Below are 19,323 nucleotides of genomic sequence, written 5' to 3' on the forward strand. Positions count from 1 at the left end.
ATAGCAATAAATGAGGTGCTCCTTATATAGATCAATCCAAGGGTACGATCTGGTAGGTCCCTTGTGGTTAGATAGCGACCTGTTGATAGTGACCCTTGGTTGGTTGTCTTCATGATAATGCCGGTAGGTTGTCTTGCAAATAATGCCGGTAGAGGATATTTACCTAAGATGACCAGATTACCTGCAGGTTAAGTTTACATACGGGGAGTTCTGCCGGTACCAGGTGGTGCCGGTAGGACACCCCGTACAACCGCCTTATCGGCAAGACCACCTTGATTACTTAACTAATTGGTTCCACTGTTTAACTAATTAGTTTTAGTGCTTTACTAATTAGTTTCATTGTTTAACTAATTGGTTTCAATGCTTAACTAATTAACTCTAGTGCTTAACTAATTGATTTTATTGATTAACTTATATGACACAAGGTGGCCTTTTGTGTAAGACTGCCTTATTATAAAAGTTTGTATACCAAGTGATACGAGAATAATATTTCATTATGTTTGGGTATAAGATTTTTATTTTTATTTTGTTTTTCTAAGGTTGAGATGGTGAGTTAATTTATTGTAGTTTTTTGAGCTTAAAAAAAGTAGTACTAGAATGTACTACTCCCTCCGTATTTATTTAAGAGATACACTTGTTCGGGCACGCGTATTAAGAAAAAAAGTTGAATGAAATAAAGTAATAAAATGAGTGGGGTTAAGTAGATATTTTTATAAGAAAAACAAGTGGAGACCATGTCATTTTAGGGAGTGGGGGGTGGGGGTGGGGTGTAGATATATTATTTAATTAGATGATGGGGTTGATAAGTTACTAAAAATGGCAAGTGTATCTCTTAAATAAATACGGCCGGAAAAGACAAGTGTATCTCTTAAATAAATACGGAGGGAGTAGTTGACAATCACTTAATGTTTACCGGGGTTGTTTAAATAAAATAGTTTGTGTTTTTGGTGCTTAAAAATGTAAGAATAATATCATAATTTTAATATTCTGTACTACTTGTATGCATTATTGAAATAAATTTTACACCTATTACTCTGTATCAAAACCACACATTTATGTATACTAAGGGCCCCTCTTTAAATATTAGATTAGGGCCTCCGAAATGTTTAAGACGACCCTGCCAGCTAGTTGTATTAGTTGTTTTAGTGTAAAAATAACCAATAAACTATAAGCTCTTCCTATAAGCTTTTTCTAAAATACTTCGTAGCTTTTGGTCCCAAAATCTCTTTCAAAGAACTCCTAACCAAACACTAGGAGTGTTTACAAGTTTCCTACCAGCTTGACTTGACACATTGACCCGCCGACCCGATAAAATAGACGGGTATTTTTCTACTTTTTGAAAATTAAGGGTTGGGTTCCCGACTTGGGAAAAGTGGCAGGAATCCAGGTCCAGACACATGCTGATGTTTAGGTTGTGGGCCGGTCCGAGTTGGGCTTCTGGTCGAGACCACAGATCGTGGGCTTGAATGGGCCCGGCCCCACGTAAAACCCACGATCATGCCAATTTTTTTTAACCAGGGCCCAAGCCCACGAGCCCTCGTATCGTGTCGGGCGTGCCTTGTCGTACTTTTTCCAAAAAATACGGCCTAATCCCGACCTATGACCACGACTCCGTGCTTGTGTCGGGCTTTGCTATTTCCGTGCTCGTTTTTCAAACAGAGGCGATTCACTTGCACAGGTTATTCCACCGACGTCGTCTGTTACTCCGTAGGAGAGTAAAACCAACGCTAACCCTGCTAAAAGTGAAGGCAGAGGAAATAAAAAAGGTTCAAGCTTTCCGGAGAAATTCCATCATCTTCTCTTCAGGATTTGAACAATCAATTCATCATGCAACTCACTCTCGAATTTGGGTATTTTCTGTCTTTTTTAATTCTGTTTCTTCATTGTTGTATGATTTTTATCTCGTTGATTTTCTTGGACCAAGTTGTGTTTTTGGGATATTTGTTATTATTTTTATCAGTTAATATTTCTTGTATCCATGTATATGGAAAATTATAGCTAGTCGTAGTAATTGTGATTCTTAAATCGTTTTCGGGAGCTACATGGAGCAATGATGTAGCCGGGATTCGATCCCACCTTAAATACTTAACCAACTAAGCTAGCTATGATTATAGATACAACTTCTTGGTGTAGTGATATGTTGTAAGAAATGTGGAGATTAAGTTATATGTTATGTGATTAATGGAAGTCAATTCTTAGTCCTCCATCAATAGTATAGCTCCTCTCTAATCCTTTTATCCGGGGAAGGGGGAAATAAACTGGAAATATGTGTTCATCTGAAGTTTGAAAGTGATTAATGAATTGCATATTTGCATTGGTTGGATTGGAGCCATAACAATTTCATAGGGATGGTAAAGACAATAAATGGAAGTGCTTAGATGAATGAAGGATTCGCGTTTTGGTTTCGTCTAAATCAGTTCATCCTCATCTATTTTCGTTGTTCTAGGTTAGTTTGCAATCATTTGTATCTTCAATGCTGTAAAGCCTCTTCTTGTGCGAACCCATTCTCGTTGATATTTTATGATTGGAACTTCCTGAAATAAATATTTGGCAAGCAGATTGACAGAAATAGGGAGTGATAGGGTGTTGTAGAATTATAACTACATTGTTATTAGAACAAACATGGATTATTGTCCTAGAAAAGTGAGATAGAAGTATGACTGAGGATTCATACTCGGTCTAAAAGCCAAAGTAGTGTGAGACCTCATGTGAAGGAATACTAGTCAGTTCAGGCCAGGTACATAGTGGCTCAAGAATCCTAAGTGAATGTTTTGGAGGATGGTTTTACATGTGCTATATATGAACGTAAGCTTATAATAGTCTTATTGATAAAATTTCTTCTCCACAATTTTTCCCGCCTTACATTAAACTCAACTGTCAAATATATATATATACAATGCAGCCCAAAGATAGACTTTTGGCCATCAAAAAAGAATCTCTTCCACCTAACATTCTCCTAAACTTCCTCCTAAACTCACGCCTATACACCTTAATAGTTTTCTCTTGGCCTTCAGTGCGAATATTCCTCACCCACTCATCATAGTTTTGTCCTTTCAATTGCACTGGTATTACTCGGATTATCATTGGTTCCAAGAAAAAACACGTCCATCTTCTTGACTCCACCCTTCGATTTGTCATCATCGTCTCCTGCCATGTCCCCAAATAACAAACTAGAAAATTGTATCTCTCGAGGAGGAAAAAAATTGAATTGTTATGTTATTGTTTAGGTGTATAGGCGTGAGTTTAGGAGGAAGTTTAGGAGAATATTTTGTAAATGTTTGGCCTGCGACATATTAGGTGTATAGGCGTGTGTTTAGGAGGAAGTTTAGGAGAATATTAGGTGGAAGAGATTCCTCCTTGTTGGCCAAAAGTCTATCTTTAGGCTGCATATGACAGTTGAGTTTAATGTAAGGCAGGAAAAATGGTTGAGAACAAATTTTATCATGGTATATATATATATTGGTTGATTAAGTATCTCTATTTCTAATGGCTGGGAGAAGTGGGTAGAGTACGGAGTAGAGAAAGCTAAGTGAATTGGCTGGAGCTGTGTGATGAATTTGCTAGACAGTTTTAGTTTGATCTAGGGAGGACTCAATTTATTGACGGCAACCATACATTCAATAAGACTCCAACTAGATCATTAGTGACTGATGGGGCATTTCAGCCATATACTACATTTTTATGTGTGGCTAGAGTGAGATATGGATCTTCTGCCATATTTATTTTCAGAGTGAGGAACTGAATCTTATGTTGTCATTCGATCTTTTCTTCAATTGTCTGGACTCTTGAGTAACTTGTGTAGTTGTGTGAGATGTTTGTGAATTTATGAATGTGGGTACTGTTCCTCGAGTCCATTATGTTGTGGAAGATCTTTTGACTCAACTTGCTTGTTTTTTTTTCTCCCTCTAGAATTATATAGTCTATCTAGAACATATTTTTTATTTATGCTACATTTTCTGTATAGGAAACTATTTGTGGTCTTCTTTTATGCATTATCTCTAACTTTAATCTCAAAATGGTGGCTTTCTGTGAAGAGGGGGCTTAGAGCTTTTGTGTGACTCCAAAAAGGTCCATCATGTCAATGTTGACCTATCAGATGGGGAAGAGAAGGTGAGCTTATTGACATCTTTCCACCCCCCAAAAGTATTTTATAAAATACTAGTGCAAGTTTTGATTGCTTCAATTGACCTACCTTGCTTTCCATGTTATTTGCAGCTAACTATGAAAGGATTGCTATCGTGGGCCAAAACGAATCTTATAAAAGAGAGGCCAGAGATGTTTATGAAAGGAGATACTGTGTAAGCTTTGAGATCTTTTCCCTTTGTTTTTTACAGAAACCTAGAAAAGAGCTTTACACAGCTCTCGGCCCTGAGCACGCTGATTTTGTTACGAACATTCAAACAAGCTGCATGGGGTGAGGGGTATTTAGTAATTGAGACGCAGTGGAAAAGGGGAAATAGATTTCTAATTGATTTGACAATATTCCTGCTTGGAGGATCCTCCTCTTAAGCACTTATCTGAGTATATCTTTTGGGGTGCAGATTTAGATATGCCAAGACTGGCAATCAACTAAACATTTGGTTTGAAACCATCCGTGTCAGTTGTTTTGGAGTAGATCATCCAGTTATTAATCCAATTCGATTGGACGAATCATTGTTTAGAACCTTTTTTCCAGTCTTCCTCCCTGCCAAACAAACGTGCTTGACAAATGAGCAATCTCTGAAAAGGTGTCCCTCTGATTCAATAATGCTGTCATTTTCCAAGTCCTTACAAGGTAGCAATAATGATACCTTGTGATGTTTATTTTGACGAGCTCCCTGGCCAAAGGAAGCGATCTATTATGGAGTTTCCACATGATTCACATGCAAAACTTTTCTGTTAATCTTGATTTCTTTCTTCCAAAGGATTTTCCATTTTCTGTTTGAGTGGTTGCAGCGTTAGGTTTACTCTTGAGTACTGTCTGAGAATCTCTCATCATGAGCAGTTTGATTCAACTGTTGGTTATAGTCTAGGAGGATGTTAACAGTGTCCTCTTTTGGTTCTTGGAAAGTTTCTTCTATCCCGGCCTCTTGCCATTAACCCAGGGATGATCAATCAAACTGGCCCGACTCAGTTTTGAAATTTCAGGCCAAAGCCTGCCCCGGACCATGATCACCTCTGCTGCTGACTGCTGAGTACAGACTACAGAGGCATCAAGACTGATAATTTGTTGTCATGTTACTTTTCATGTCAATGTTATGGTATTAGTTAAGAATCCCTTACCATTTTCCTGTAAAATATCAACACTTTAACATCTCACAGCATTTTAACTGTATATTACAGGAGACCTGGAGTTCTCGTGCTAGTTAACGACTGTGACTGGGAGCTTAGCGGTCATCTTGACACAACACTAGAAGACAAGGATGTGGTCGTCTTTATTTCTACCTTACATGGTGGCTAATTCTAATATCAGTTAGATGAACAATGTTAGTGATGTATTGAACCATTTAAAAGATTATACTCCGAATTTCATGATCAGATGTTAAACACTACTTGTATAACATTGGAGAAAGTAACCAATATTCCTTGAATTTGGATGTACTGTTCGTGCTTTCAGCTACTACTGATGTTTTCTGATTTAAGAGGGACACCGTGTTTTGCTATAACACAAAAGCGTATCACTGCCAAATGTTGTTAAAAAAAGAATACTTTTTTTTGTTGAGAGTGGGATTTGAACCCACGCCCTTTCGGACCAGAACCTTAATCTGGCGCCTTAGACCAACTCGGCCATCTCAACTTTTTGATCCAGTGAATTTCAGATATTAATTTAAAATTTCTAGTTTCCTTTTATTTATATCAGATTTAATCATGGCGAAATCCATACTTGGGCTATACATGGTAACATCAATACTTTGTATAAACTTTTACAAGATATCATAAATTCATAATAAACTTTTGATGTGAATTTTTTTGAAAATTTTCTTTTTGGTTAGAGGAAGGCGAGAACGAAAGTAGATAGATATAATTAAGAGAAATTGTCAAAAACTATCTTTTACGACGAATAATATTTTATTTAAATGAATTTTTAGCTGAAATAAGTGTCACAACATATAATGCAGACTCCAATGAGTTAATTACGGAGTACTTCTTTCAGCATCGCTACAACTCTACAAGGACACCATATGAAATTGGTTTTACTTTTCTTTTACTTTTCACTTATTTTTAACTACGTAATTAGTTTAGTTTAAAGAACCGAGTCCTAATCCTATGTACATAATACAATAAATTGTTTCCTTTTGAGCTTGCATTATCACCTTTTTGTGTACTCCGTATTAACCGGTTTAGTTTAAAGAACAAAATCCTAAACATATCTTCCAAGTTTAGTACAATCGCCTTTTGGACTTGGATTTTTTTATTTTTTTTTGGTTTTTAACAAAAGAATGAATACTGATTATTGTTATAGGATTGAACCCCAAATCGTTTCCTATAACTTAAGTCATTATGTTATCTAGCCATAATCACCTAATTATCCTAACCAAATCGACTTAGGCTATTAATACTCGTGATCATTATGTATATAAATAGGGTCCTTTGCAAGAGTTAAGAGTTGAATCAATACGCTGGTGATCTTATAGCTTGGTGTTTTCGCGTAGTCGATACATCGCCATTATCCCTAAACTTGGCAGTTTCACTTGAACAAAGCAATGGCTAAAGTTTACGATATTCTTCGTAGTATTATGGCATCGTTAAGGTGTGCTTCTCACCCTAAGAAATCAGGGCGCAGGCGCAGGCTCAGGCTCAGGCTCAGGCGCAGCAACAAAAGGAAGCAAAAATCGACATCTTTTGCAGCCAAGTGTTTTAAGAGTTAGGTTAAGAAGATGCATCACAAATTGGCATTGTGAATCTCCAACATGCTATTATAGTATTATGTAATGTTTCCCCATTAAACATTCCCTTTGTTACAAATCATAGTCTAATAAAACTTGTATCCTGCTGAAAAAAACAATTAATAGCCAAACCCCGAAATAAAGGAGAGCTAAAAGAAAAATAAATAAAACTCAAGAAATAAAAGGGTCAAAAAAAAATGTTGGTCGTTTCAGAGTCGTAATTACACCTTTTGTTTGCCCTTTCGTAGTTTTTCCAGCTCCTCTTCTGCAGTTTTCAGCTGTAGGTTCAACTCGGTTATCCTCAACTCTAGTTCTTCAACACTTCCTTTTTTAATTTTAGGTACGTATGGTTCAAGGAAATGACCGGAAAATGACTTCAACGCTTGTAACCCAGTCACCTGTAAAATCAATTTTAAGGTAAACGGCAATGTACAAGGATAAACCATCATTACTATATTAGGAACATGATAACCGAGTCCTAACATCCTAAAATAGAATATATGTGATAATAATGTGACCTACCTCTTCTGGCATCAACGGCAATTTTGTAATGTGGAAGTCCTCATACAACATGTAGAATTGATCTATGTATCTCTCTTGCATTCTCATTCTTGCTTTCAGCAGCTTAGAATCAACAACTATAATCAACAAATTTCAAATTGAGGTAAGAAAGACTATTGTCTCAAGTTGCAGACTGAAACAAAACGTCAACTGTACAGATACAAGAAACAGTACCTTCATCGTCAAACAAAACTTGATTGATGATGATATTGTGAGTATCAATCTCAAACTTTGCTAGTTCCTGCACTAATCTCTCTGTTTCATAGAGAGATAGGAACTCAGGAATGCAGACACAGACAAAGGTTGTCATATCCTGCAATATGAGCATCATGGGCATCAAAACACCAAAATTAACGGGAAAATATAAGCCGACACTGAAAGGAAATGTCTGCAATTCCAAATTACTGTCCCTGGACGAAGTTAGCAGTCACATTATCCCAACCCCTCAAAATAATATGATATGAATTCACATAAACATCCTTTCTAAGTTTCTAAAAGTTGAGTCATTTCAATCATCTCCCCACCAATTAATTTAAATAATGGTAATCACAAACTGAATTATTTGAAAGGGTGACAATTTATTTTAATTCAAATTAGTACACGTCACATTTTAATTCTGGGCAAAGGGAGTAGTTTGTATGACTTCAAAACTTGAAAAGAAATTAAGAAGCCAAGAACGGATAAGAGACCCACACCTACGAGTCTACGACTTATACTTGTTCTATTGCTATTTAAATTCTCCTAGTAGTCCAAAGCTAGCCAATTGGTAATTTTTGTTCTCTGGTTAATCTGATGGTTAATGCACAACACAACTTCTGGTAATAAGCCCCACGTAATAAAACAAAAACCTTATAGCAAAACGTTAAATGAAGTAGAGCAATAGGAACAAGCGGTCTTACTGGATCCCTGAACTGCTGGTTTACTTGTTCGATTACTTCCTTCATGCCTTCAAGCCTGCCAAGGATTGCATCTTCACCAAATTCATCTTCAACGCCAAAGAGACGAGTCATCTACCAAAGATTCACAACATTTAGGTTACTTGTGAGTAAGGGTTGTTGGCTACACATGGAGCAAGGCTCAATGTAGCGGTAGGTAATGTCATAGGAGGTTAGCAATCAGCACTGACCAAAATATTAGAAGCTGTAAGACTTAACCATAACAAAACTTGGTTTGCAACAAGACTACATGAGAGGAAATGTCCGAAATGAAAAAAACTGAAAGAGATGACTCATAAACTTTCAGCAGAAAAAGAAATTCTATTTTACTTTTCCTTTCCTACAACGTACAAACAACTCCTGCTGCAGCAGTAAACAGTTAACTACTGATCCACCATGCTATGGCGTCAATATCTTCTAAATTCATCAGCATGATTTTTTTTAAACTCTATTTTGCACTAAGCTAGAGCAATGGAAGTTCTCTCCCTCTCTGCTTGTATGTGTGAGTTTGCATGCACACAACATACGTGCAAACAAGTGGCAAGCTAAGAGTGAGGGCAGTAAAGGGAACACCTTTCAGAGTTACAGCTCGACAACACTTATGATTTTCCTAGACTGGGAATCTGGGATTATTAACAGCCCAAGCTCCCTCGCCTCCAACATGCAATGGCATGATGTGATTCTGTGAATAGTAATATGTTTGTTTTCTTTTTCCTAGGCCTAATTGCCATCCTAGTGCCACTGTGAAGTGTATTCCCAGCTTTGACAAATAAAATAATTTGAGAAAAGCGACGAGTCATCAGTTTCAGCAGAAAAAAGAAAATTCCTGAGAGCATTCCAGCACATTGACAGTCTCAACTTATGTATTAATGCATCATAAGATCTCTTCCCTCCATACCTGACTTAATAAGCCCCCAAATTTGTTCTTCAAGGACATCATTTTTGACAGTCCCTTTTCTAACGTGGACGGGAATTGCAAAAGACGAAGTGTGTGTCCTGTGGGAGCTGTATCAAACACAATGACAGAGTAATCCATTGTCTGAACTAATCTGCAAAACACAGCCAATATAAAGGAAATGCGCATACACAATAAAGCAGCCAGAAAAAGGAACTCTGCAATTTCTATCAAAGCACACATCCTTGTTCAAGAGGGGATCAATTGCCACAAGAAGTCTGCAGCATATCTAAACAATAAATCGGAATTTCTTCCATTTGAATAAAATGCTTAGCAAGCAATCTCACGGATAGCATTTCTCCTCTTTTCCCAGTAAAAAGAAATGGAATTTCATACTTTCGTAAAAAGCTAAGAACGGAGGTTTCAGTAACGTTGAGTATGACAGGATGACATGATCTGGAATTCTATTTCTAGGTATTCAACAAAAGATTAAAAAAGGATTAGTCTGAGTAAACATACAGCCACGTTGCAGGTTACAACAACGCGAACTCACATCGTTTTCTTTTTTTAGCAATAGAGACTTACGAAGAAAAAGAGGCGGTTAATACAACAAAAAAAGTCATGTTTTCCGGTCAAAGAATTAAAATGAGCCAGGATAGCTGAAAAGTTTTATACTCCCTCCATTGCGTAACATTCTACTCACTTACCGCTTTGGGTGTTTCATAAAGTTCCACTCACTTCTACTTTATTCTATTTTTGGGTAAACACCTTTTACCATCTTACCTCATTTCCTCACAATATTTACACATTTCCATTCATTCTCTCCTACTTTACCAACCTTTTTCCTACATCCAACCACCTTTTTAAGCTCTCTCTCTCTTACTTTATCCACCTTTTCCCCACACCCAATCACTTTTCTCAAACTTTCCTAGAAATAGGAGTCTACAGTAAGCAAGTAGAACATTACGAACGGAGGAAGTATATAGAGAGAAAAAGAATACAAAACTAAAGGACATAATGCACTTCAAATAAGCAAAAAATGAAACACCGGATATGTGGATAATTGACAGGACGATTCTCCCTCAAACTCCCGTATGAAAACGCCAACAAGTAGGGATCAGAAAATTTTCCAATGACAAACTTCAAGCTCGAACTCATTATTATTGATATTTCATTCAACTCATCATTTTTTTCAATTTTTTGACGCTAACTGCCTTTTCTGGTGAAGTTATCAAATCTCTTTCTCTATACAAAGTACATTACCATTGGTCTTAGAATCTCCATTCAGGAGCCCACCATTACCATATAGTGTCATATACATATACATGATGTTTCCAGAGCTAAGCTTTCACCTTCTTAAGTACTCTCTACATCCCAAATATAATTTCCTTTTTTTTTTTGATTGGTTCCATGTATTTTGTCCTCTTTCGCTCATAGATGCATATACAAATACACCCCCATCATCATTTCAACTCCCCTGGTCCATCCGCCCCAAAATGTTTGCCCCATTGCATTTTTTTGAGTCAAACTTTTAAAAGTTTGACCATGAAATCATGGATTCTCACTAACCTATAAGAAAGAATATAGTCATGTGGGATCTTGTTAGACTCGGTTCAATGTGAAGTATAATTTTAGAATATCAATTTTTTATAACGTGTATAGAATTGGATATATTTACATTTTAAGTCGCGTCTTAGAGACCGTGAAAAGTCAAATGGGGCAAACAATTAGGACCGAGGGAGTAACCATTATGCTAGCATGTTAAAGACTAAATCATACTCGTGTAATTCACATACCTTAATATTTGTGAAAAAGGTTTCCTAAGATGTCATCTTTAAACAGAGGGAGTATTATGCAATTAGCTCCAAATCCTTGATAGTATCGGAAATATGTGATCAAGGAATCCAGGAAAAGCATTGCCAACTCCATTAAATTTCAACTTGAAGCTTCTTTTATTCGCTTTTTATGTTGGGGATTTTTGGAAAGGTTAGTTTGAGTAAAGTATCTTAAATCCACGGGAACTTCGCAACAGCAGGCGTTATATGTATTAGGCATTAGGGCATCTGAAAGACTAGATAATATCCCTCATCTTCACCGCTGTGACTCTAAGAATACCAACAAATGAGACGGCTCAATGTCAATCAGATCATGATACTAACATAAGACCTATAGTGTGACTGACTGAATCCTTGTCTCCCTATGCGCATTCTATTCTGCCTTTGGAGAGTTAACGAGAACCTAAGTAATTTGGAAGTATGCCAGGCTCAAATTAGAACTTCAATTGGTGCAAACTGACAACATGTTAAACACAGCTTAAAGTTGTGAGTACAGCCAGGTTTCCAACCTTTATGACTACCATATAGTTACAACCCAAAAGAAAAATTCAAAAAAAGCCATGTTCTTTTAAAAGCTTTCATATAGCAAGATGATACTCAAACTGACTAAGTATAAACCAAATAAATGACCAAACACAAACTTGAGAGTAGGAGGAAATCCCAAGTCCAGAAATCCTTAACTAAGTTAGACAAATTACTTACTTCAGCATTTCCGCAAAACTCATGGCTTCATCGATTCCAGGAATTGCATTTGCTAGCTCAGAAACAAAGTTGTCTGGCCCATCACTAGAAAGATCATCATTCTCTACAGACGGATCCACTTCCTGCAGGAAAATGTACGCTGACAACAATGAATTTAAATGATGTAGCAAAATATCAGGGTAAACAATAAATGCAAACAAATTCTAGAAAGAAAAATGTCAAGTTCAACAACTACCATACTTTCCTATCACATCAAAATGACTTCTCCTTTTTATCATTATCTCTCCCTTTCAAAAAATCTCTACGCCCCTTCTCTCCCCTCATATGCAAATGCATATACTTTTTTCCCCTGCAGCAGCTCTTAGGCTATGCTTTTCAGAGATAAATGTTCCAGCCAATGTCCAAACAGACCTCTGGTATTACTTTCACCCTTGGTTTTATGTGCAATTTTTTTCCTCTTCTTTTCTTTCAACTGCATCATTCTAGAATTTTATCTTAGAAAATCCAATACCTCATCCAATTTACTAAAATTTGAACTTTTTTGCACCTCCGAATTGTGATCAGGCCACTCAGGCATGGATATGAAGTTATGAACACTCACTAATTCTAAATTGTACCAAAAACTTGTAACTTTTCTGGAAGCTGGCAGAGTCTGACTTACACAAAAGTATTGTTCGCCATTAGACAGCCCATCCAATAAATTACAGTTTTAGTGCACCGAGTGCATACGAGAATTTGTGCTCAAACTGTATACAGAACATATCCCCCCCCCCTCCCCTTTTCTCTCCCTCCCATCCCCAATTCACTTCTTTTATGCTACAAACTTATTCATTAACCAAATAAAACTTCTTCTTTTGAGAAAGCAAGTGGAATTAAATCAAAACAAGCAAAGCAACCGATTAGTTTAATCCCATTTAAAACAACAAAGAAATCATTTCCAAACATCCCAAGTTGCAATTATTTAGCAAGGGAAAGTATTACATCAAACAGCTCGAAAGATAACTGGTAATCCCACAATGTGGAAACCTTTGTGGATATCATTTAGTTTAGATGGTAATCACAACTAGATGGTAATCACTCGGCGGTGGTATCGAAGACCTATGATTGATTACCGTCTACAATTGCTGAATGTCAGCCATGCATACAACTAGCATTCCAAAAGAACCCAAATCATCAACTAAAATAGTCCCAAAAAAAATGCAATTTCACCCTAATTATAAATAAAACACAATTTCACCCTCAAACACTGATGATCTATCAACTTCATCAAATTTCCATCGTTTTGCATTTAACCATCTCTCCAAAATCAATCAAACTACATTTCAATTCAATCAAATTCGGATCAAATTACACCCCCATAAAACCCATTTTGTTAATTAGCAAAATAAGAAAAACCCAAAATAAAAATAAGGAATAAATTATTTTACCATGGCAAAGAGATTGGGGAAGCCATTAACAAGGGTAGGAGTCTTGGTAAAACGCTGTTGAAAAGCATCGCTGAGATTGTGCGCAGGATCAGTTGAAATGATAAGAACAGATGGTCGAACACTTGCAAGAAGAATGGCAAGAATTGAGCTACAAGTTGTCTTCCCGACCCCACCTTTGCCTCCTACAAATACCCATTTAAGGGTGTCTTGGTCTAGAATGTTCTGCAATGTTCCTTCTGGTATTTCTAGTGTTGTTTCTTGATCTGACGCCATTGATTAAAGATCCAAGCTTTCTCCCTCCACAATTTATATTCTCACTAGAACTTCAGATTTTCTGAATTAATTTCGTGGGATGAGCAAATTTCTGGGTTAGATTTGAAACCACGAAGAAATACAGGAAATTGCTGGGTTTTTTGAGATGATAGTGGTAAAATTCCCTTTCCCCCTCTTCAGTTGTTTCTTCTTCTTGGGTGTTTTTTTCCCTTGCCCTTGCTTTTTGTTTTCACAAATTCTTATTTACAATGGGTGTACATATTGTACACCGAAGTAAAAAAGTTAACTTAAAATGCTTAAAAGTTAAGGCTTTTATATGTAAAAGTTATCTATTTGTAAGTGATAAATTTTTTCATTTTAGTAAAACTTATTTCTTCAAAATCACTAATAATGTATAAAATTAATCATTTAATCATTTCTATCAACCTTTTTTTTACTAATATAAAAGTTAATCAAAACTAGGTTAAAGTTACAAAAAAAAAGGGGTAAAGTTATCTTGGTGTACAATAATTGTGCGCGCAAGACCTTTTGTTTTGTTTTTTGTGTGTGCAATTTTACCTTTTTTTGGGTAATTATTCTTTAGATTTCTAAATTTATTTTCATTTCGATATTAAAAAATTATCTTACATATTTGTAAAACTAGCATAAAACCCGTTACAATCCGCGATATAATTTTGTAGAAGAAACTAAATAAAATAGGGTTATTCTTTATACAAATTAATCATTACATCATTGGACATTCGCAATAATAGCCGATAGATAACTCTCATTGTATTTCAGTTATTTTATCTTTTTTTTTTTTTATCTGAATAAGGGCATAAATCTAGAGAGTCATTGTTATTTTAAATAATTTTATTACCCTAATAAAAAAAATTATTCTAATAAGAAAGCTCTATGCATATATTTACTAAAACAAAATGTTTTGATTTTGAGTACCAAAACAATATATTTGAAAATATTTTAATAAAACGTTGAAGATGAATCATGATCCATATAAAATTTAAAATTGGCCCATCAGAGCACTAACCTTGAGGTCTGACCTATGATATAGTAAATAAAAATTAAACAAGTTATACTAAGTATAATATTCATTTTTGGCAATGACGCGTACCTACTGGAAACAACATTTTTTTTTACGGATAAGAAGAAATCCTCTCGGCTGCCCTCACATAGGGCCCCCACCCAGAGGCCCATTACAAGCCTTAAACCCCTTGGCTCAAGTGGTGAGCTTTCCCTTCTTCCCTAGCATTGTCTAGGGTTCGATTGCTAGAAACTAACATATAAAGTTGTTCGTGTTACACCAACTTTCTATGTATCTAATTATCCAAATAACCTAACACTCGTCTTAGTCGTACTTATCATTGTTACCCACCTGACTAACCACGTTATCATCTTACTCATAAACCTAGAAACAATTACGTTTCTGAATGACCCAGTTGATTTGTGCTCAAATGGTTAAGCCGAAAGCGGAAAGCCTTCTTACACGGAATATGACTTGTACCTAACTAAAAGTACCCACATTGAATCTGACAAACTCAAATTGACCCAAATCATTCAAACGTCACGTTTGCCATAAGGCCCATAACTACTTACAACCAAGGATCTTGTGAGAAAGGTTTTCCACCTTTGTTCACTCTTGCACTGTAGGTGCCTCAACAGCTTCAACGTCTTTCTTAGCTTCCCCTCCTACCTCTTTTTTGTCCTCTTTTCCTTGGAAGGTCTCCCAATCATCTTTCTGAAATAGGTTGGACCTATTGCCCTTGTGGCTCATTCGCATCAAAAAAAAGAAATAGGTTGGACCTGGCTCTAGGAATGGAGTTTCTCCCATTCTTTAGGTCCTACCATGGGAAGCAACACTGGCTCATATATGCAGCCATGTATCTTTTCTTAGACTAAAAAGCATGAATGTATAAGATATATACAAGCGTAGGCATGATGGCAAGGAATACCAGCCAATTCCAAACTGAAACAAGTGCATTTCTTATTCTCTAGATTTACCAAAGACTTGTCATTGTTATCTCTACTTCAAACAAATGCTCACTACTCCTAGACAGATTGTTATACTTTCTAATATTTTCAACCCAATCAAACTGTTTCTTCACATAAGGCATGCATGAATCTACCAGCTCTATAATGTACTACTTCCTGTTTCTGATAGTTTCTTTGCATAGCATGCTTTCTCATCCACTCTGTGTGTGTCAAAATGGACGTGTCTCTTGCTTGCTCAAGGACATTATTGAAGCCTTGCACATGCTATTCAATGACATCTTAGACTTTAGTGGTGGAAGAGAATGCATACCTTCTCCAACACTTAGGGAGTATGGCTTACATATATGCATGAGCAAGCTTAGGCATTCCTTTCAGCGCGCGTAAGCATATGGTTGTCAAGTTCCAACTGAGATATAACACAAGAAAACAAAACTATTCAAAGGAAATCAAATCAAACCTGAATATTGCAAAGCCTTAGGGTTTAGGGAAAAGTCGGCCGCTTTAGGTCAATTTCTATCAAAGTTGGTCATTTTAGTACGCTTTGGTTGTTTTAGGTCAAAGTTGGTCAATTTAGGTGAACGTTGTTCATTTCAATCTGTTTTGACAGTTTTAGGTCAAAGTTGCTCATTTTAGGTAAGTTAAGGTCAAAGATAGTCATTTTAGTTCAATGTTGGTCAATGTTGGTCATTTTATGTCATGAAATAACTTAAAAATAACCCAGTGTTACAAGACTTCGCTTGATAAAACAAGGAACACTTTTTACTGAAACATATATAATTTTTACATCACTATATGTTTTTTGTTAGAACATGACCATTTTTCTGGAATATTCAGTACTACAATGATTGTGATCAACAATTAGTTAATGTAAAGGAGCAGATAATACACAGTCACTTTGGGAATTTTTGTATCTTAAGATGAAAATTAATGTAACATGCATGAGGCGTATTTTGAAAAGTTTTGCATCTTCTATCATTATTGCCGGAAATCACTCCATATCTTCTCAGTTACACATAATAAATACAAATAAAATTTAGGAATATTTCTCAATTACTACCTAAGTATTTAGTGACTTTGCAAATTACTACCTAACTTGTTAAAAGTTTTCAATTACTACCCAGGTGTTTAGTTATTGTTGTCAATTACTACCGTAGCTCATATTCCGGCCAATTAATCAATAATCATATCATAATTAACCGTTAATCATCTCATAATCAATCGTTAATCATACTTTAATCATTTAAAAAATCCAAAATTAGTTAAATTAGAAATCCGAAAGTACCAAAAAAAAAAAATCAAACTCTCTAATTACATATACAAATCCACACACACGGCAGACACAAACTAATATGCAAAATCCACACACACGGCAGACACAAACGTTGTTATGAATTAAGAACATATCATGTTAGAGAGAGAGAGAGAGAGAGAGAGAGAGAGAGAGAGAGACCAAAAAAGCCCTCACAGCAAGAAACCACTCTACACACGGCAGTCAATCCGACCGGCAAGTTAGACCGGTAAAACCAAGAGCTAGGAGTTTACCACCCTCAACAAATCACACCCAACCATCCTCCCCAAACCAACACCCAATTACACTCCGACCACCTGACCCCAAACCCCCACCACCCCGCACCGTTAAGGCAGCCCTAGAAAACCAGAGTCAAACCATACTACCATACCATATCCAAGCGGAGCCGAGTTTGCCTTTTGCTATAACTCCTCCCTCACCGGAGCATCTGGGAAATGACCTGTTCATACCAATCTCTGCGGAGGTGTATGAAGACATTGCAAAACCTTGGGAAAATGCCATCTTTTTGAAAGTTGTAGGGAGGTCGTTCTCAAAGGATTTCCTCGCAAAAGAATTACAACGTCTATGGAAAATCACAACACCCATTCATTTGTTGGGCCTAGGGAAAGGGTTTTATACGTTGAATTGTCATACAGAAATGGCTAAAATGCAGATAATCACAGGGGGATCGTGGTTTATCCAAGGGGCCCATGTGTGGGTTCAAACTGGCAACCTGGGTTCAAGCCATCGAAGGCAAGCATAGCGACGACACCGGTATGGGTTAACCTACCAGAATTACCTATCGAGTTCTTTAGAGAAAATATTCTGAAACAAATGGGGGAGAAGTTAGGTACGATGGTGAAAATAGATATCAGGTTTAAGGCAGGAGATGGAAGGAGATTTTCCAGTCTATGTGTCCTAGTGGATAAATCAAAACCACCTCCAACAGGAATCTGGGTGGGGAAATCGTTCCAAGAAATCACCTTCTCTGAAGGGCCTTGGTTTTGTCCATTGTGCAATACGTTTGGACATGCCATGGGAAATTGCAAAAAGAAAATAATGGAGAAAAAAGGGGGAGCTCAAGGAAGGTACAACTATGGTGGGGAAGTCCAGGAAAAAAGAAACAGAGGAGTTGTTGGAGAAGGTGATCCAAAAAAGGGAAGTTTGAAAAAGTGGGCCCAAAAAGAAAACACCCTTTTGGGCCAAAAATCTCAACAACCGGTTCTTTTGATAAGTCCAGAAGTATAAAAGGTACACTCTATCTTGGAAAAGCCAACTTCCCCAACTGTCTTATCAAATTCTTTTTCGGCTTTATTGGAACTAGATTTAGGGGATAGCTTTCTCTCTTCTGTCATTAATCACAGAGCCGAAAGCACTGCCAAAGGACATGGGGAACAGGAAAACCACAAAAACACTTCACTTCAAACAGTTCAACTGAACCAAACCAAGTCAAGGGAAAACCCACCACCTTCCTTCTCACCAAAATCCAAAACAAAAACCAACAAAGACAACAAAAATACCACTGAAAAAACCAACGGGGAAAAAATCATTCAATTCCAACATGCAAATGGAAATTTGGTGCAGTTCCCCACCACCACCACTATCTCCATCGACCACCCCACCAAACTCACCACCACCACCAACAATCAAAAGAACCCACCGCCAAACCCACATGTTGTTGAACAAACCAGCCCTACCCTGCTCCCAGAAGTCGATCTCACCCAGACTTATTTTCTGACGACGAACGGAATTCATATGGAGGAACTAACTTTTGAAGAGGTGAAGAGGATAATCTTGAAACCAGAAACGGGCCCACCGAATTTACTGTGTACAATGGGGGGGATTGCTTCCTTCTGGCACATCTTCCACAATTTCAGAGCACCCACCACCTTCCAACCACCATGAGAAGCACCTTGCTCTGGATTCTTCGGAAGGGAGGAATGGAGGAACATGACAAACACACACTACACCAGCCAGGGGCGGAACCAAGGGGGGGCTGGCGGGGGCCATGCCCCCCCCCCCCCATGATTCATGTTAAAATTTAGTTTTGCATAACATAGACAATACTTTCAAGTAGCTGAGTTGGTTTTGTTTACTGTTTTCAAAGAATCTTTGGCTTAATAGCGCTTGAGTTCGAATCTCAGCTCTCAACTCTTTTTCATTTTGTTTACTCTTTTGGTAATTTCTCAATGTTGTTACTTTGGTCAGCTAGTATCTCCAAATAATGTTGTCAAATACTTTTGCAAATATCAATATAAGTAATGTAAGTTACTCTTATTTTTTTATTTTTTTTATTTTGATATTCATACAACTTAAAACTTTTATATTTCTTTTAAGGGAAACTTAAAAGTTTGTATTTTTAGGTACAGATCGACTACATAATAAAGGTTCATAAAATTATTATAGTTTAAAGTATTTACTGCCACTAGTAGAAAAAACACTTATTACAGCCCCCTTATTGAAGGGGGCATAGAGAAATACGCTTCAACAAGTAATTGGTCAACGCGGGTCAAACATTATAAAGGGTTGTTGAAGCGAACATTTTTATTGTT

General features: G+C 36.8%; 2 protein-coding genes and 1 non-coding gene across 3 annotated transcripts; 1 reads left to right on the top strand and 2 right to left on the bottom strand.

The window, feature by feature from the left end:
* Positions 1-1,644: 1,644 nt before the first annotated feature.
* On the top strand, positions 1,645-5,576 carry LOC110776364 (ubiquitin-related modifier 1 homolog 2-like). Its single transcript, XM_021980923.2, has 4 exons — positions 1,645-1,850; positions 4,035-4,110; positions 4,216-4,298; positions 5,323-5,576. Exons 1-4 carry the CDS (start codon positions 1,828-1,830, stop codon positions 5,438-5,440), a joined length of 300 nt encoding a protein of 99 aa, XP_021836615.1. The 5' UTR covers positions 1,645-1,827; the 3' UTR covers positions 5,441-5,576.
* A 119-nt stretch (positions 5,577-5,695) lies between these two features.
* TRNAL-AAG (transfer RNA leucine (anticodon AAG)) lies at positions 5,696-5,776 on the bottom strand. The gene has a single exon. It is a non-coding gene; the product is annotated as a tRNA-Leu (tRNA).
* Positions 5,777-6,869: 1,093 nt separating this feature from the next.
* On the bottom strand, positions 6,870-13,710 carry LOC110776360 (ATPase GET3A). The gene is made up of 7 exons (XM_021980917.2): positions 13,222-13,710; positions 11,795-11,916; positions 9,261-9,411; positions 8,327-8,437; positions 7,602-7,740; positions 7,389-7,504; positions 6,870-7,264 (listed from the first exon to the last, which is right to left on the bottom strand). The coding sequence occupies exons 1-7, from the start codon at positions 13,492-13,494 to the stop codon at positions 7,088-7,090; spliced, it is 1,089 nt and encodes a 362-aa protein (XP_021836609.1). The 5' UTR covers positions 13,495-13,710; the 3' UTR covers positions 6,870-7,087.
* Positions 13,711-19,323: the final 5,613 nt, after the last annotated feature.

This window comes from Spinacia oleracea, chromosome 2 (assembly GCF_020520425.1).
Source record: "Spinacia oleracea cultivar Varoflay chromosome 2, BTI_SOV_V1, whole genome shotgun sequence".
In the NCBI taxonomy this organism is placed as follows: Eukaryota; Viridiplantae; Streptophyta; class Magnoliopsida; order Caryophyllales; family Amaranthaceae; genus Spinacia; species Spinacia oleracea.

Excerpts from the sequence above, each read along its gene's own strand:
- LOC110776364 (XM_021980923.2), top strand. The coding sequence starts at position 1,828 with ATGCAACTCACTCTCGAATTTGG. Across the intron at positions 1,851-4,034 it reads CAACTCACTCTCGAATTTGG|AGGGGGCTTAGAGCTTTTGT; the intron begins GTATTTTCTGTC and ends CTTTCTGTGAAG. Across the intron at positions 4,111-4,215 it reads TATCAGATGGGGAAGAGAAG|CTAACTATGAAAGGATTGCT; the intron begins GTGAGCTTATTG and ends TGTTATTTGCAG.
- LOC110776360 (XM_021980917.2), bottom strand. The coding sequence starts at position 13,494 with ATGGCGTCAGATCAAGAAACAACACTAGAAATACCAGAAGGAACATTG. Across the intron at positions 9,412-11,794 it reads AGTTTTGCGGAAATGCTGAA|ATTAGTTCAGACAATGGATT; the intron begins GTAAGTAATTTG and ends TGTGTTTTGCAG. Across the intron at positions 8,438-9,260 it reads TTGGGGGCTTATTAAGTCAG|ATGACTCGTCTCTTTGGCGT; the intron begins GTATGGAGGGAA and ends AATCTTTGGTAG.